The sequence below is a fragment of the Catharus ustulatus genome, chromosome 7 (assembly GCF_009819885.2).
Source record: "Catharus ustulatus isolate bCatUst1 chromosome 7, bCatUst1.pri.v2, whole genome shotgun sequence".
Lineage (NCBI taxonomy): Eukaryota > Metazoa > Chordata > Aves > Passeriformes > Turdidae > Catharus > Catharus ustulatus.
Window position 1 is genome coordinate 23,314,193 of NC_046227.1, and position 15,009 is coordinate 23,329,201.

At 56.6% G+C, this 15,009-nt stretch overlaps 2 protein-coding genes across 6 annotated transcripts; one reads left to right on the forward strand and one right to left on the reverse strand.

Annotated features, from left to right (window-relative positions):
• Nucleotides 1-327: 327 nt before the first annotated feature.
• LOC116998448 (mitochondrial chaperone BCS1) lies at nt 328-4,971 on the reverse strand. 3 transcript variants are annotated; one of them, XM_033064060.1, is made up of 8 exons: nt 4,901-4,971; nt 3,744-4,119; nt 3,351-3,490; nt 3,043-3,237; nt 2,768-2,831; nt 2,268-2,437; nt 1,701-1,818; nt 328-1,008 (listed from the first exon to the last, which is right to left on the reverse strand). In XM_033064060.1, the coding sequence occupies exons 2-8, from the start codon at nt 4,061-4,063 to the stop codon at nt 756-758; spliced, it is 1,260 nt and encodes a 419-aa protein (XP_032919951.1). In that variant the 5' UTR covers nt 4,064-4,119; nt 4,901-4,971; the 3' UTR covers nt 328-755. The 3 variants fall into 3 exon arrangements, with proteins under 3 accessions (XP_032919951.1, XP_032919952.1, XP_032919953.1); XM_033064061.1 differs by lacking the exon at nt 4,901-4,971 and adding an exon at nt 4,805-4,893; XM_033064062.1 differs by lacking the exon at nt 4,901-4,971 and adding an exon at nt 4,712-4,786.
• Nucleotides 4,131-14,998, forward strand: ZNF142 (zinc finger protein 142). Of its 3 annotated transcripts, none has more exons than XM_033064040.2 (9): nt 4,131-4,663; nt 5,547-5,856; nt 6,385-7,023; nt 7,255-7,509; nt 7,950-8,762; nt 8,992-9,169; nt 9,797-13,022; nt 13,914-14,019; nt 14,376-14,998. In XM_033064040.2, the coding sequence occupies exons 2-9, from the start codon at nt 5,574-5,576 to the stop codon at nt 14,873-14,875; spliced, it is 6,000 nt and encodes a 1,999-aa protein (XP_032919931.1). In that variant the 5' UTR covers nt 4,131-4,663; nt 5,547-5,573; the 3' UTR covers nt 14,876-14,998. The 3 variants fall into 3 exon arrangements, with proteins under 3 accessions (XP_032919931.1, XP_032919932.1, XP_032919929.1); XM_033064041.1 differs by lacking the exon at nt 4,131-4,663 and adding an exon at nt 4,995-5,071; XM_033064038.2 differs by lacking the exon at nt 4,131-4,663 and adding an exon at nt 5,006-5,097.
• The last annotated feature ends 11 nt before the right edge of the window (nt 14,999-15,009 follow it).

The following is a 15,009-nucleotide window of genomic DNA, read 5'->3' on the forward strand; positions in this document are numbered from 1 at the left end:
GAGCTCTTGGGAAGATCTGCTGTGACTGGCCAAGGCCTCTCATCGGCCCTCATACAGCACCAGGGCTCCACATCTCCTCTGGTGGGAAGGACAGTCATGCCCACCTAGGAACAATATCCAAGCAGATCTGTGGCTTGGCATCATAACTCAGCAGGACCAGTGGTGCCAGCCTGGAGCCCAATGAGTTATCTCTTAGGAGCTGCATTTTTTCAGAAACTGCAGTCTGGATTTGCAGTACTGGCCTTGCCAAGCCCTGGTCAGGAGGGCTCTGGACTAGCAACTGGATAGAGGGGCAACCAACAGGAAAATGGACCAGAGAGACAAGAGTTGTGTTGTGCACTTCACAGAGGATATCCACAAACCAGTGAGACCACTGTTTAAAAAAGCAGACACTTTTAGCAGTGTAGAACTCCAATGTCCTGCCCAAAGGAAATGCCGTTCTGGGGCACCTCCAGGCTGATTTACAAGGAGCGGGATTCACACCAGGAGCCTTCATAGCTTACGGCAATCCCAGCATGAGGCACACACTGGTGAGCAGGGCTGGTGCAGTAGCACCCAAGTCTGGGGAGCATCAAGAGCCAGATTTCTTCCCTTGCTGTGAGGCCTGCAGCTCTGACTCTCCCAAACCAAGGCATAGGAGAGGTAGATGTGAAAAGAGACTTGGCCTGTGCAGGTGGGCAGCTTCATGGCATCCCCAGGATGGTCAAATTTTTGTCCCAGTCCTCTCAGTGTCACAAGGGAAAGCTGGCCCCTGGTCACAGCAGGCTGGAGCTTATGTTTGAAGTGGCTCCTTCAGGGTCTGTCTTGTACAGCATGAAGTGGCCTTGCACCTGGGCAGCGCTGATCTGTTTGGAGACCGCCAGCGCCTGCTCCGCAAACCGCTGGGCTGCAGCTGGGGGCTGCTCGGGATAGAAGCGCTGGAACATGCGGGCGAGCTGCCAATGGGAGCAATGGCCCACATACTGCTTCAGATCCACACGGCCAGGACGCACCAGGGCTGGGTCCAGCCTGTCAAGAGACAAAGGGTGACGCTGGAAAACCTGATCAAAGCATGTCTTCAGGGTGGGTCCTGGAGGAAGCCCCTATCCACACTAGCAGAGCCCCTGTCCTTTCTGCAAAGTGCCATGCACTGAGAGATGGTAAAGGGGAGGGAAACAGGTTCATCTCTGGGGAGACTGAGGGGGAAACCAACCCAAAAAGAAAGGAGAGAGCTGGGGAAGGACTCACTCCAAAGGAGGACACGAATGTCCTGGGAAACAGCTCTGCCCATCTCTGTCCCATGAGCAACCTTTGAGGAACCCCTAAGCCAGCTTGGTCTGGAATGAACTAAGCCTGCCACAGCACAGCAGCTGTCCAGGCACCATGAGCTCAGGCTACATCTCACCAACCCAGTGGGCTGCACATGGGGCCAGCACTTCACTCACAGCATGGACACAACACCAATACTTGCAGCTCCCCACGAGCAGGAAGGTGAACCCACTCGTGAAGGACACAACCATGTTCTGAACAGCAAGTAGGCATCTGATGCTCCAGCAAAAAGGATCCTGATCAGCAATCAAAATGTTTGCATCCCAAGGGAGAATGTGGGAAATCTGTACCCCCAATCTTCATGCTGGAGGATTCAATAAATAAAGCCCAGCAAAAGGGAGCAAGGTTTTCCTGTGCTATCCACCCCACTCCCTCCCAGGGGCAGCTCTGACCTGTCCACATAGTTGGTGGTCATGAAGACAATCCTGGCTTCTGTGGAGGCCACACCGTCCAGCGCATTGAGGAGACCACTGAAGGTCAGGCGCCCCATGCCTTGGTACACAGCTGGGTCTGTGAACAGAGGTGTCTGAGATTGTAGCCACTGGCCACTAACCCTATACAGGCTTGCAGGCCACCTGCCTATCACCTGAGGCTTATGCCAAGCTCCCACTCAACCCTTGCTTGGAGGATGACCCTCTGGCCTGGCTGGCAGCACATTCACCTCCCCTGCCCACCAACACCCATGGGAACACACAGAATGAGAAAGAAATCCACCTTTTCCCTCATCCTGAAAGTAGCTGGACAGGACAAGGATTTTTGCCTGAGGATAAAGGATCCAAATTCCCTTTCACAGCCTTGCCAAAACTGGGTAAGTACCAGTTTGCACCATGAGGCCTGAGAGACTCCCCCACTCCTGATCTCTGCTGGTGCAGTTGAGCAGCCCAGAGTCCAAAAATTTTCCTGGTACAGCCAGGAAACCTCCCTCCTGCTGCTGGCCCGGGAACAGGGGCAATGCTCACTTTCAGCAGCAAGGTCCCGGCTGACGAAGGCAGCATCCACATCCTCCAGCAGGATGATGCTCTGCTGCGGTGCTACACTCAGGAGGTGATTGAGCCGGTCATCAGAGAGGCTGTGGTCACTGAGGCTCAGCAGGCAGATACTGTACTCCAGTTCCCCAGCCAGGGCTGTGCTGGAAAGGACAAAAACCACAAGGTTGAATCACTGTGGGAAAGCCCACAGTCAAGGAAAAATCTGGTTTCTCCCATTACCAGTAAGGGACAGGGTAGAGGGGTCCTTTCCCAGCAAGGATCAGATCTGAGGGGTGGGTGGAAGCCCCTGTTCAGCCCACCCATACCATGCAGCACCGTGCAAAACAAGGGCACAAAGGGCTTGTCACCCTAACTTGTCACGGTGCCACAGCAATGCAAACCACACAGCCCACTCCTGTACTCCAAACCCTAACTCATCCACACCCTCTCATCCAAGATATGGCCCAGAGCAGGGAATTGACAATACTCACATGAAGCTGCTTTTCCCACATCCAGGAGGACCATAAAGCAGGTAGCCTCTTCGGTAGGGGACCCCTAAGAAGACAGTGTTAATTTAGGATAACCATCGGATTGCTCTGTGCTCCCTCCCTTCAAGCTGTGGTGCTGTGCTGAGCATGCAAAGGAGGATACACCTGAGGAAGGTTTAAGTGGCAAGGAAAAATCTCTGCACAGCCAATTCCAGAGAGGACCATGAACATCCTGCCCCACCCCACACCACACAGAGTACGCCACATCAGAGCCTTGCCTCTTTCATTGTACCACTTGGGGTTGTTGATGAACTCCTTCACGTCCTGAACCAGCCTCTCTGACACGCCTTCGTCCAGCACCACAGAGCTGAGGGGCCGGCGGCGGCGCGGAAAGCCGAACTGTCGCCACTCTGCTCCCACGGCCGTGTACATGATCGTCCTCCCCTCCTGCTGCTGCAGCGCCAGCTCCCGGGCTGCAGAGAGGCAGAGGGGACAGCTGCCAGGGAACAGGATCTCCCGTGAAGCCCTGGGCATCTCCAGGGAGTAGGCTGTTCCCAGCAGGACCCCACACATTTTCCCTACGGACCTTCCTGAAGGATATTGAAGAAGATCTCCCGGTCAGTGCCCAGTGCAGTGAAGGTGACAGACTCCCAGGGGGTCCCTGTGTTCAGGTCAAGCATCTGCGTCTCCCGGCTGCGCTCGATGCGAATCCACTTCCTGCGGTACCTGGAGCAGGAAGGCAAGTGGGTGTAGTGATCCAGCACCACTCAGCTGCACCTCACCTGGTTCATGCATCAAAAATGCTCATCTCATGTAAGGAAATCATTTCACACTGCTGAGTACAGGCTGCTCTTGCTACTCTTCATCTCCTGCCCAGACCCAGAGAGGAGGCATGATCCTCTCCACAGCCTCTACAGGCCCCCCCAGTTTGCCAAAGTGAGGCTCAATCCCCAAACTGCTTTCCCCTACTCTCCCTTACCAGATGAAATGATTCCCGAGGCTGGGGACAAAGTCGAACTTGGTGCTGACACGCCCACTTTCATGCTGCAGGTACGACGTCTCAACACTGAGGTGCTGCGTATGCTTGGCGTGGTGGGAGACCCAGTTCAGCAGCCATTGGTAGCTCTTATCCTTGCTGGGCACCTCCAAGGTGATCATATAATGGCGCCTGAAAGCCACCAGCCCAAACTGGGCTCCCTTACGGGCTGCTGCCAGGACTGTGCCCACTCCAACAAGGCCAAACCCAGCCCCGAAATATGGGTTATCCTTCAGTGCTAAGACAAAGTCAGAAAGAGGCATTGTGGGAGGTTACGCAGCTCCTTTCCACAGCATTGTTTCTGCACTCGGCAACAAACCTGTGAGGAAAGACTGAATGGTAGCAAGGAACACAATAAACCACCCACAGTTCCCTGCCCTTTAGCGTGGCCAGGCCTCAAGGTGAAGGCTGCCTGGTACATTTGGATTTCCCACATCTGTGCTTATTGCCAAGCGTTCCTGTTGGCTGCAGGAACCTTCTCCCTCTCTGCAGGCCCTGGGTGAGCCAAGCAGAAGGGGACCAGGAGACTCTTAAAGAAGCGAGCATCTGTAGCTTCTTCAGTCAAGACAACAAGGACAAAGTTTTACAGAGTTTTATTCTTCGAACAGCCAGAAATCATGAGCACTGCAATTATTTAAGATTTATCCTTTGAAAAAGCTGAAGCACAACCCCAGGCTGAGCCAAAAACCGTGTCTTTGCTGCTGAGAACGGGCACACGACGGTGGTAGAAGGCGCATGTCTAGATTACAGCCGCATGCTCCGGGGGCCTGGAGCTCCTCCACCTCCCTCAAGAGGTCTATCACGTACCGAGAACGAGGAGGAGCCTTCCCCGTCAGACACACAAACACGCTCTGCTCCCTCAGGTACAGAATCCCACCTCCACTAGAACAAGGCGTGACCTTCCTCCTTACCAGGGCACAGGGTCCCGTGGGCAGGGTCCCGCAGCTCCCCCCACCCGCCCCGCAGGAGCTCCACCCTCGCCTGCAAAAGACCCGGATCCACACCGGCCTTCCCCGCAGCAGAGACACAGCCCCGGGCACTCCGCGGAGGAGTCCCCGCCACCCTCGCCCGCTGCAGCCGGTGCCGCTGCCGCCGCTCACCTGCGCCGCTTCCGCTGCCGCCCGCGCCGCTTCCGGCCGCACCATAGAGCGGGGCCGGCCTGCGGGCAGAGCGGCTGCGCGACGGGCACAAAGGGCGGCGCTCGCGCCGCCCGACACCACCACCGAGATGTGCCGGGGCAGGGGGACCCGGGGCGGCGGGGACAGCCCGGGGTGAGGGGACTTTGGTGAAGCCCTGGGTAAGGGGCGAGAGGCTGGGGGCACCCGCGGACAGCTCGGGGTGAGGAGTGAGGGGTTGGGAGGGCCGAGAACAGCCTGGGGTGAGGGGCTGGAGGTGCCGGTAACAGTCCGGGGGGAAAGGCGAGGGGCTGGGGGGAGCCTGGCCCGGCGGGACTCGTGGGGGTACCTGCTGGCTGGAGAATGCGCATAGCTCTGAGGATGGGCGCGGGGGTCGGCCCAGCTGGAGCCAGGGAGCAAGCCCTGGGTGTTGGGCTCAGGAAGAAGGTACAGGTGTCCTTGCGCTCTTCTCTTTCCCCTGACAGAGGGCTTGCCAGCGGCCTGCTTGGGGCACAGCAGAAAGGAGTCAGCATTGAAAAACCCTGCCTCGAGACTGGCATCACAGGCTGCTCCTCAAAATCCTCTTGGGCTCTAGGATGTCCTTCATTTAAAGTGCTTTCTTCTATTTCAGATTGAGAGGTCATCCAGCCCAGTTGCAATGAGTGCAGCAGTGACTGTATCAGAGGGTGCTAGCAGGGAGATGGAGACCCTGTGCTCGGAGCTGCTCCTGCCCACCCCAGGAGAGGTGGGAGCCGTGGGAAGCCCTGGTGTGGCCAGCACTGGTCTGGCTGGGACACCCCCGCTGGCTGCCAGCCAGGACTTGCTGCTGGCAGAGGCATCGATGCCTGGGGAAGGGGCTCACGCTGAAGGAAGCAATGTGGAAATATTCATCGAGGCAGTGGGTGGCAATGTGACCCTGAGCAACACGACCAGTGCCACAGGTACGGGGTGCAGGGAGTGCAGAATGGGCCACACTGCAGTCAACAGAGCTAGAGAGGTCTGGCCAGAGTCCCTGTCCCAGGTGCCCGCAGATCTCTGACCCTGCATCATGAGTCTGGTGCCACCACTGAGCACAGACCTGGCACCAGCTGGGTGTGTGGATGGGGAGAGTGGCTGTGGGAGTTGCATGCTGCATGAGGGGGTGGCTCCAGCTGTCAGTAGGGACCAGGCAGAGATCTCCACCTGAACTGCTACCTACCCCCCAGCATGCTTCCCATGTGGGTCCAGTGTGGGCACATCTAACAGGCCAGCCTCTCATCTCTGCATGCTTCAAAGGTACAAATGGACAGAGCTGGTTATTGTGGCCACCTGGGTAGTGGTATTCCTGCTCTTATGGGGGATGTGATTCCCAAAATGTAATTTACAGCAAGAGGGATTTATTCTCCTTGTCCAGAGCTGGAACTGAACCACCAGTCTCAAGCTCTGGGCCTGGAAAAAGCTCTTCTAATCTCATCCCTTGCTCTCTGCAGAGGTTCTGGTCAAAGTGGTGGAACTGTACTTCTGTGAGAGGTGTGGCCAGAGCTTCTCAGAGGCCTCTCTGTTGTCCCAGCACCAGTGCCTGCTGCTGCCTGCCCCAGAGCACTTGGAACTCTCAGGGGCACTGTTGGCTTCTGCCAGCGAGGGCCAGAGTGACCCCAGGGGTTCAGAGCTGCCCGGAGCCAGCACACAGGAGGGCTCTGCTCCCGAGTGCTTGCTGTGCCCTGTCTGCCGAGAGGCATTTTTGCAGCCTGGCCAACTCAAGGAGCACTTCAAGACCCACCGTGCCCCATCGGGAGCCCTGCCCTGTCCCGAGAGGGGCTGCCACTTCACCACAGAGGACCGCAAGCAGCTGCGCAGTCACTTGCGCCACCTGCACGGGGCCTCCCCCGTGTCCTGCGCCTGCCGGGCCTGCCCGCTGCTCTTCCCCAGCCGCCAGGCCATGGAACTGCACCACCGGACACACTTCCCCTTCCACTGCAGCCTCTGCGACTTCATCACAGCCAATGCCAAGCTCTTCTGGCAGCACAGGAAGGGTCACACCACTGAGTCCCCTTCTGAGATGTCCACAACAGACAGCCCCCCCAGTTCAGACCCTCACGGCTTTGACCAGTGCTGCATCCTGCCATCAGGTATGGCTGGGTGGGGGGTTGGGTCTGTGGGTGCTGCAGAGGCTGGCTGTGTCTGTGCATCCCAGTTACAACTGGAGGAGTGGAGGGGGAAGCTGGAGGGCTGGGAACCCTGCAGCACAGTTTGTGCCCTCCATCTTAGCCAGGTGGTTTTTCTGCGTGTGTGTGGGTGTGTGAGAGTGGCTTCCACTTGTGTGGAACATGACAATGTCTTGTCTGTCCCCACTGAAACAGCATCAGAAGGGCAGGAGGAACCAGGTAATTGCCAACCTGGCTGGAAAGCCAGCACAGCAGAAGCCAGGCCAGCAAAGCCTGCAGGTACTGAGGACAGCTCCTTGAAGGGACAGAAAGCATCAGCTGAAGAAGAGGATTCGGACAGCAGTGGGGATGACTCTCCAGAGGAGGATGGCAAGAGCCTCTGTGAAGCCAAAGCGGATGGAAAGGCAGCTCCCAAAAAAGTTGGAGTGCCACAGGCACAGCACTTCAAAGGTAGGATGCAGGGTCTTATCAGGAAATGCTCAGGCTTTGTGAGCAAGCACCACATCCTCAGGGCTGGCAGGGAAACATGGCCCAGGTTGGTGGGTGACCTCACATCTCCTGCATGTCCCAGTTCACCTGTTCCCCCAACCTCTGCCCAAGCAAATTTGTATCTTCTTTTCCTCTTCACACACGCTGCCAAGTTTAGGCAAAAGTTTGCCTCGCTTTGGGTACCAGCACATGGGCAGGTTTGCCAGTGTTGAGTTGGAAAGAGCTCACCTGAAGTGTGCTGGTGGCTTGGGGTGGAGACAGTCCCTTCTGAGTAGGTGGCAACTGTGTGACTGCACATGTGTATAAACCCTCATCCTGGCACAACTGGATCAGGGATAGAACATCTGCCTGTGCTCTCCATCTTTTCTTTATTAACTGCTCCCCCTCCTTTGTTCTCCCAGGGGATGTTGCAGAAGGCTCCGAGTACCTCTACAAAACCCACATGTGCCCCGAATGCAAGCGGTGTTTCAAAAAGCGGACCCACCTGGTAGAGCACCTCCACCTGCACTTCCCTGACCCCAGCCTGCAGTGCCCCAACTGCCACAAGTACTTCACCAGCAAAAGCAAGCTGAAAATCCACATGATGCGGGAGACAGGCGAGAAGGCTCATCGCTGCCCTCTCTGCCACTACAGCTCAGTGGAGAAGAATGCCCTCAACCGCCACATGGCCAGCATGCATGAGGACATCTCCAACTTCTACTCTGATGTTTACTCCTGCCCAGTCTGTGAGGAGAAGTTTCGGCTCAGCCAGGCCCTCAAGGAGCACTTGAAGACTCACAAAGCCGAACCCAAGAGGCTGAGCTGCTTCCACGGGGACTGCAACTATTGTGCAGAGGACCGGAAGGAGTTTGTCCGTCACCTCAAGGATGCTCATGGCATCAAGGCAGTGGAGTGCAAGTACCATGCCTGCTCGCTGCTCTTCGGCACGGCTGAGGCCATGGAGGCTCATCGGAAAACCCACTATGCCTTCCACTGCCAGCAGTGTGACTTCATCTGCTCCAACAAGCACGTTTTCCGCAAGCACAAGAAGCAGGGGCACCCAGGCAGCGAGCAGCTCCAGTGCAGTTTCTGCCCCTATGCCACGTTCAACCCTGTGGAGTTTCATGACCATGTGGGCAAGATGCACGCCAACGAGAAGATCCACAAGTGCACTGAGTGTGCCTTTGCTACAGCGCACAAGCGGGTGCTCATCCGGCACATGCTGTTGCACACTGGTGGGTGTCCCTTGCAGGCATCCCAAAAGCTGAGCTGGGATGGGAAAGGTGTCTTGTCCTGCCTGTGGGTGTCAGGGAGGGCTGGATAAGGGTTCCTGGGTCCCACCACCAGCTTTGCCAACCCAGGATGACTTGGCTGAAGTTGTTGCATGCTCCCTGCTGAGCTAGTTTCCCTGCCATGTTGCTTTATCTGGCTGTCATGCTGAAGGCATTTGTATGTTGCATGTAGGAGAGAAACCTCACAAGTGTGAGCTCTGCGACTTCACGTGCCGGGATGTGAGCTACCTGTCCAAGCACATGCTGACCCACTCCAACGACAAGAACTTCATGTGCACCGAGTGCGGGTACATCACCAAGTGGAAGCATTACCTGAACGTTCACATGCGCAAGCACACCGGAGATCTCCGGTAAGACCCCCTGCTCCACTGGCCAGGCAGCATAGTCAGGGCTCCCCAAATCCTGCTCCAGGGGTCTGCTTCTGGCTGCACTGTATGTCAGACTTTCTCATGCCTTCCCTGCCCTTTCTAGTACATAAGAAATTTGGTTTTTGCACTTACAGCATGATGCTGTGGAGGCAAGGCTATTTTTGGTGTCCCTATGCCACCAAGGAGATGTATTACAGAGGTACAGCTCTGAGCTTGGGTTCATTGCTTTGCTGATGTTTGTCACCTGTTCAGAACTGCCAAATTATCACCTTCTTTGGGGGTTTAGCCTGCCTCCAGGGATGCTGGAAGTGCTGTTGTTGTGCACATGTGAGAGTGTGTGTGTCTGACATGGTCATTGTATGGAATACTCAGAGAATCTGTCTCCAGTTCCCAGACTGGGGCTGTAAAGCACTGGCAGTGCTGAGGGCTGCAGCAGGGAGGAATTGCCTGTGGTAAGAGCTGTCTGGATGACAAAGGTCACATCTGGCAAACCGAACAATGCCCCTTCCCTGTTTGTCTGGGATGGGGAAGGAGAGCTCAGCATACCTGATGAAGCTCAGCCTGCCCCAATTCCTCATGCTGCCTGACCAATTCTGCTTGTCCCCACAGGTACCAATGTAACCAGTGCTCGTACCGGTGTCACCGTGCTGACCAGCTGAGCAGCCACAAGCTGCGGCATCAGGGTAAAAGTCTGATCTGTGAGGTGTGTGGCTTTGCCTGCAAGCGCAAGTATGAGCTGCAGAAGCACATGCAGGCAAAGCACTCACAGAACTACCAGGTGCCTATCTTCCAGTGCCAGTACTGCACCTACCAGACCAAGTACAAGCAGGCGCTGCTGAACCATGAAAACTGCAAGCACACCAAGCAGAAGGAGTTTCGCTGTGCCCTCTGTTCGTACTGCACCTTCAGTAACACCAGCCTCTTCTTCCATAAGCGCAAGATTCATGGCTATGTTCCTGGTGACAAGGACTGGCTGGAAAATTATGCCAGCAAGGAGATGGAGATCAGCTCATCTGAGGCACTCTTTGGCTGTGAGCTTGGTGCAACCCTGCATGTGGATGCCAGTTCCCCCCTCAGTGGCAAGGAGCAGTGGATGAAGGAGAAGCCATCCCAGGTGGAGTCCCAGGGAGAAGAGGGATATGAGCAAGTGTTCATGGTGCCTCTGCTTGAGCAGGATGCCGCTCCACCAGAAAGCTGCAGCAAGGCAGAGAAAGGTGTGAGTGAGGGGGAGCAGAGCTGTGCTATTGCTAGCAATGCCCTGGAAGATGACTGCATCCACGGAAATGCTGCCACAGGCTCTACTGAGCTCACTGTTTCTGAAGATGTGGCAGAGAGCTGTACCTTGCACTTGGAGGCACTGAATGTCTCATCTGACCCTCTCCTGGAGAACTTGACTGGAGAAGCCTGTGTGACCCAGCCAGAGAGAGTGGAAATGCTGTCCTGCAAGGAGCCTCCTGCAGCCTATGAGATGCTGGGCTCCCAGGATGGCCTTGGCTTGGAGGACAGTGGCACTACAGCTGAAGACATCCCAGACTTTGAGGAAGAGGTAGATGTAGAGGAAGACAAGGTGGTGAAGGGCAGTGTAGTGGCAGGAGACAACCAGGGAAAAGAAACCCTAGAGGAGGACATGGGTCACCTTGAGGGGTCATGCTCAGACCACCACAAGGTGGTGGCAGACACTGAGGTGAGAGAGACCAGCCAAGCCAAGCTGCCAGAGGCCTGGCTCAGCATGCTGAAGACACCTGAACAGGGCCACCTGCCTGTCCCAGAGGATGTGACCACCTCTGGTGACAATGCCAGGGGCAGCTCAGAGTCAGTGCTGAAGGCTCTGCGGAAGCAGGACAAAGAACAGGCGGAGACACTGGTGCTGGAGGGCAGGGTGCAGATGTTGGTGGTGCAGTCGGAGAGCCAGGTCTTCAGGTGCGAGAAGTGCTCGTACATCACGCGGAAGGAGAAATCCATGTCCCTGCACTCCAAAGCCAGCTGCCAGAGCCGCCGGGCCCCGCTCGTGTGCCGTGAGTGTGGTGCCAGCTTTAAGCAGCAGAGGGGACTCAATACCCACCTCCTAAAGAAGTGCCCAGTTCTCCTGAAGAACAACAAGATCCTCAAACCAACTAATCAGGAGGCACCTGGACTGTGCCAGCCTGCTACCCAGCCTGGTGGTAATGGTACAGAAACAGCAGAGAGTGAGAAGGGAGACTCAGAGGAGTCTGGGCATGCTGAGAGCCCTTGGGAAGCTGAACTGCTGCCTGATAAAACACAAGCAACAGGCATTCCTTTGGCTGGGGCACAGACATCAGGCTGTCATGCCTCTGAAAAGTCCCTGCAGGGTGACAGCACAGAGGTGGCAGAAGAGCCTCCCCAGCAAGGGGGTGGGACTGAGCCAGATGGTGTTGCTGGTGCCTCCCAGCCTGGGAAGCCCTCAGAGAAATACCGACTGGAGGGAGGGAAGCTGCACTGCAATGCCTGCTCCTTTGTGTGTTCCCGTGTCTCCACCATCACCTCTCACGTGGAGGATGGCTGCCGAAACCTGGAGCAGTTCTGGTGCTCTCTGTGCCCTGAGGCCTTCCGTTCCCGGCGGGCCCTCAAGAGCCACTGTGCTGAAAAGCACATTGTGCATCCCAAGGAGGATGGACCCCAAAGGACCGAACTCCCTGAGGGGGATCCACTCAGTGTTGAGAAAGGCGAGCCCAGCGAGCTCCCACTGGATGCAGCCCCACCAAAAGCCACCCTGCCCAAGAGGAGGCGTTTCTCCTGCCCCACCTGCCCCTTCACCTGCCACCAGGAACGGGCCATGAAGACTCACAAGAAGAGGGGCTGCGTGACGCTGGGTGAGTTTCGCTGTACGTCCTGCCCCTTCACCTCCAAGGTGGCGAAAGCCCTGCGTCTGCACCGCAGGCTGCACCGCAAGCATTACAGCAAGCGGCCCCAGCTGCAGTGCCGCCAGTGCGAGTTCACCTGCAAGCAGGCCCGGTGCCTACGGCAGCACATCCGCATCAAGCACGAGGGGGTGAAGCCACACAAATGCCGCTACTGCGAGTTCAGCACCACGCGACGCTACCGCCTGGAGGCCCACCAGTCCCTGCACACCGGCGTGGGGCGCATTGCCTGCAGCATCTGCAGCCAGACCTTCGGCACCAACTCCAAGCTGCGCATCCACCGCCTGCGGGTGCACGAGAAGACACCCACTCACTTCTGCCCGCTCTGCGACTACAGCAGCTACCTGCAGAATGACATCACCCGCCACGTCAACAGCTGCCACCATGGCGAGCTCAACTTTGGCTGCTCCCGCTGTGAGGCTCGCTTCAGTTCTGAGACGGCCCTCAAGCAGCACGTCCTGCGGCGGCACGAGCAGAAGGTTTCCTACGGCTGCCCACGCTGCGACTTCGTATGTCACAGTGAGGCCACGCTCAAGTGCCATGTGCAGAAGCAGCACCCACACCTGGAATGCAGCACCTGCAAGGAGACCTTCGCCACCCGGGAGGCACTGGAGGAGCACAAGACGCAGCATTTTAGCCACCGCTGTGAGCTGTGCAGCTTTGCAGCCAAGGAGCGGCAGCAGCTGGTGCGGCATTATGTGGAGAGTCATGAGCCGACTGCTTCCCAGGACAAACCCCTGCACTGCCCTTTCTGTGACTTTGCCTGCCAGCACCAGCTTGTGTTTGACCAGCACATGAAGGGCCATGGGGGCACCCGCGTGTACAAGTGCTCGGACTGTGAGTACACCACCAAGAACAGGCAAAAGATCACATGGCACATCCGCATCCACACTGGTGAGAAGCCCTACAAGTGCCACCTCTGTAAATACGCTTGTGCTGACCCCTCACGTCTCAAGGTAAGAGCTCTGCTTGGGAATGTATCCTACTGCATCTACATTGCTCAAGGGGCATCCACCATAGGGATTTGGGGAAGAAGTTCCCCAGGGGAGGTTGCATCCTCAGTGTTGAGTGGCTCATACTGAACAGAAATAGGAGTCAAGCAGATAAAAGTCATGTTAGTCCAATACATTTCTTCTCTGCTGTTGCAGTTTAAGGGCAAGGGAGACTTTTAACAAAGCAAGAAGGTAGTAGCAATCTAAGTTCACTTCTCTTCCTGCTGACATTTACTGGTTTTCTCTGGGTACAGCCTTGCACCATTCAAAGGCAATGCTTGCTGGCTTCAGCATGCTCTCTGGTGCCAGTTAGACAGGGTGCAGGGAAACCTCCAGCTTTCTTGCAAGCAGAGTATGACCCTGCCCTTGTTGCTGTAGGTGATTAGCATCCTGATGCATGCTAAAGGACTTTTCCTAGAACAGGAAATGCGTGGGTGATGGAGGCATAGGGTAATGGAGGAGAAAAATAGTCTGGTTTTGCTAAAAGAAGTATTGACTTTTTTAATGGCCAGGCTGAGCTGGAGCCTCCTGGGGCCACCCGGGACAGGCTGTGCAATGTGCTCAGCTCTGTTGGGCTGGGTTTTTAACTTGACTCTGCCTTACATACCAAACTGGGGAGCAAAGCCTGTGCCATTCACAGGCTGGAACAGAGCAGCTCAGCAGTACAGGCATCTCATCCTGACCCTGGTGTGGATCCCCCTTGTCCATAGCCTATCAAGCAAGCACACAGCCCTCATTGCCCCACGCAGCTGGAGATGTCAGAGCTGTCTTTGAGCCTCTCACTGCCACCCCAAAGCCCTGCACGTCCCCAGAGCAGAGGACAGGGTCTCATCCTGGCCCTATCCTCTTGCCCAGTATCACATGCGGATCCACAAGGAGGAGAGGAAATATCTGTGCCCTGACTGTGGCTACAAATGCAAGTGGGTGAACCAGCTCAAGTACCACATGACAAAGCACACGGGTGAGTGCTGCCCACTGAGGACAAGCTGTGGGCACTGGGGGAGGGTATTGGGGCTGCTCCATGCTTCTTCTGCCAGTGGCCCGGCTGGAGATGGAGGAGGACATTTGGGGGACAGCACATTATCCTGTGCTAATGGGGTGGGGGCAATGCTCTCAGGTGGGAGGGAAGTTTGGGTGGCACAGACCCCAACCACTATTTGGTGCCTTGGAAATCGAGATCTTGGTGTGCCTGCTAACAAAACGGGATGTAGGGGGAAGGCCCTGGGGACTGATGCTGTGTTACAGGGATGGTGAGACCCGTGGACTGGAGAGCACTGTGCCCCCATCCCGGTGCCATCCCCTTTCCTGTTGCCACAGGCCTGAAGCCATACCGCTGCGATGAGTGCGAGTACTGCACCAACCGCGCAGACGCCCTGCGGGTGCACAAGGAGACGCGGCACCAGGAGGCCCGTTCCTTCATCTGTGAGCAGTGTGGCAAGGCCTTCAAGACCCGCTTTCTCCTCAAGACTCACCTGAAGAAGCACAGCGAGGAGAAGCCCTATGTGTGCAACGCCTGCGGGCGGGCTTTCCGCTGGGCAGCTGGCCTGCGCCACCACTACCTGACCCACACCAACGAGCACCCCTTCTTCTGCCGCTACTGCCCCTACAAGGCCAAGCAGAAGTTCCAGGTCATCAAACACATCCAACGGCATCACCCTGAGCACAGGGCTGTTGACCCTAGCCAGGGGGTGGGAAAGGACCCCAGCACCCACACCGTCCACCTTCACACCGTGCAGAGGGAGAGCCAGGCCAAGGGGTCCCCCAGGATGGAGGAAGAAGGAGGGTGCCCTGCAGAGAAGGATGGCACACTGCCCTGAGGCTGAATCCCAACTGCTTTAAGGTGCTGGTGGCACAGGCCTGCTGCAGAGATGTATGTGTGTGTACAGGCATATATGTATATGGGATGTAAAATACACAACTCATTGCTCATTTCCTTTTAATGCTGTTTCTT

Bases quoted from the DNA above. Each gene is read 5' to 3' on its own strand.
- LOC116998448 (XM_033064060.1), bottom strand. From the start codon at position 4,063: ATGCCTCTTTCTGACTTTGTCTTAGCACTGAAGGATAACCCATATTTC. The intron at 3,491-3,743 runs GTAAGGGAGAGT...TTCCTGCTCCAG, and splicing joins CTCGGGAATCATTTCATCTG to GTACCGCAGGAAGTGGATTC. The intron at 2,438-2,767 runs GTGAGTATTGTC...TGTCCTTTCCAG, and splicing joins TGTGGGAAAAGCAGCTTCAT to CACAGCCCTGGCTGGGGAAC.
- ZNF142 (XM_033064040.2), top strand. From the start codon at position 5,574: ATGAGTGCAGCAGTGACTGTATCAGAGGGTGCTAGCAGGGAGATGGAG. The intron at 5,857-6,384 runs GTACGGGGTGCA...TGCTCTCTGCAG, and splicing joins CAACACGACCAGTGCCACAG to AGGTTCTGGTCAAAGTGGTG. The intron at 7,024-7,254 runs GTATGGCTGGGT...CCACTGAAACAG, and splicing joins GTGCTGCATCCTGCCATCAG to CATCAGAAGGGCAGGAGGAA.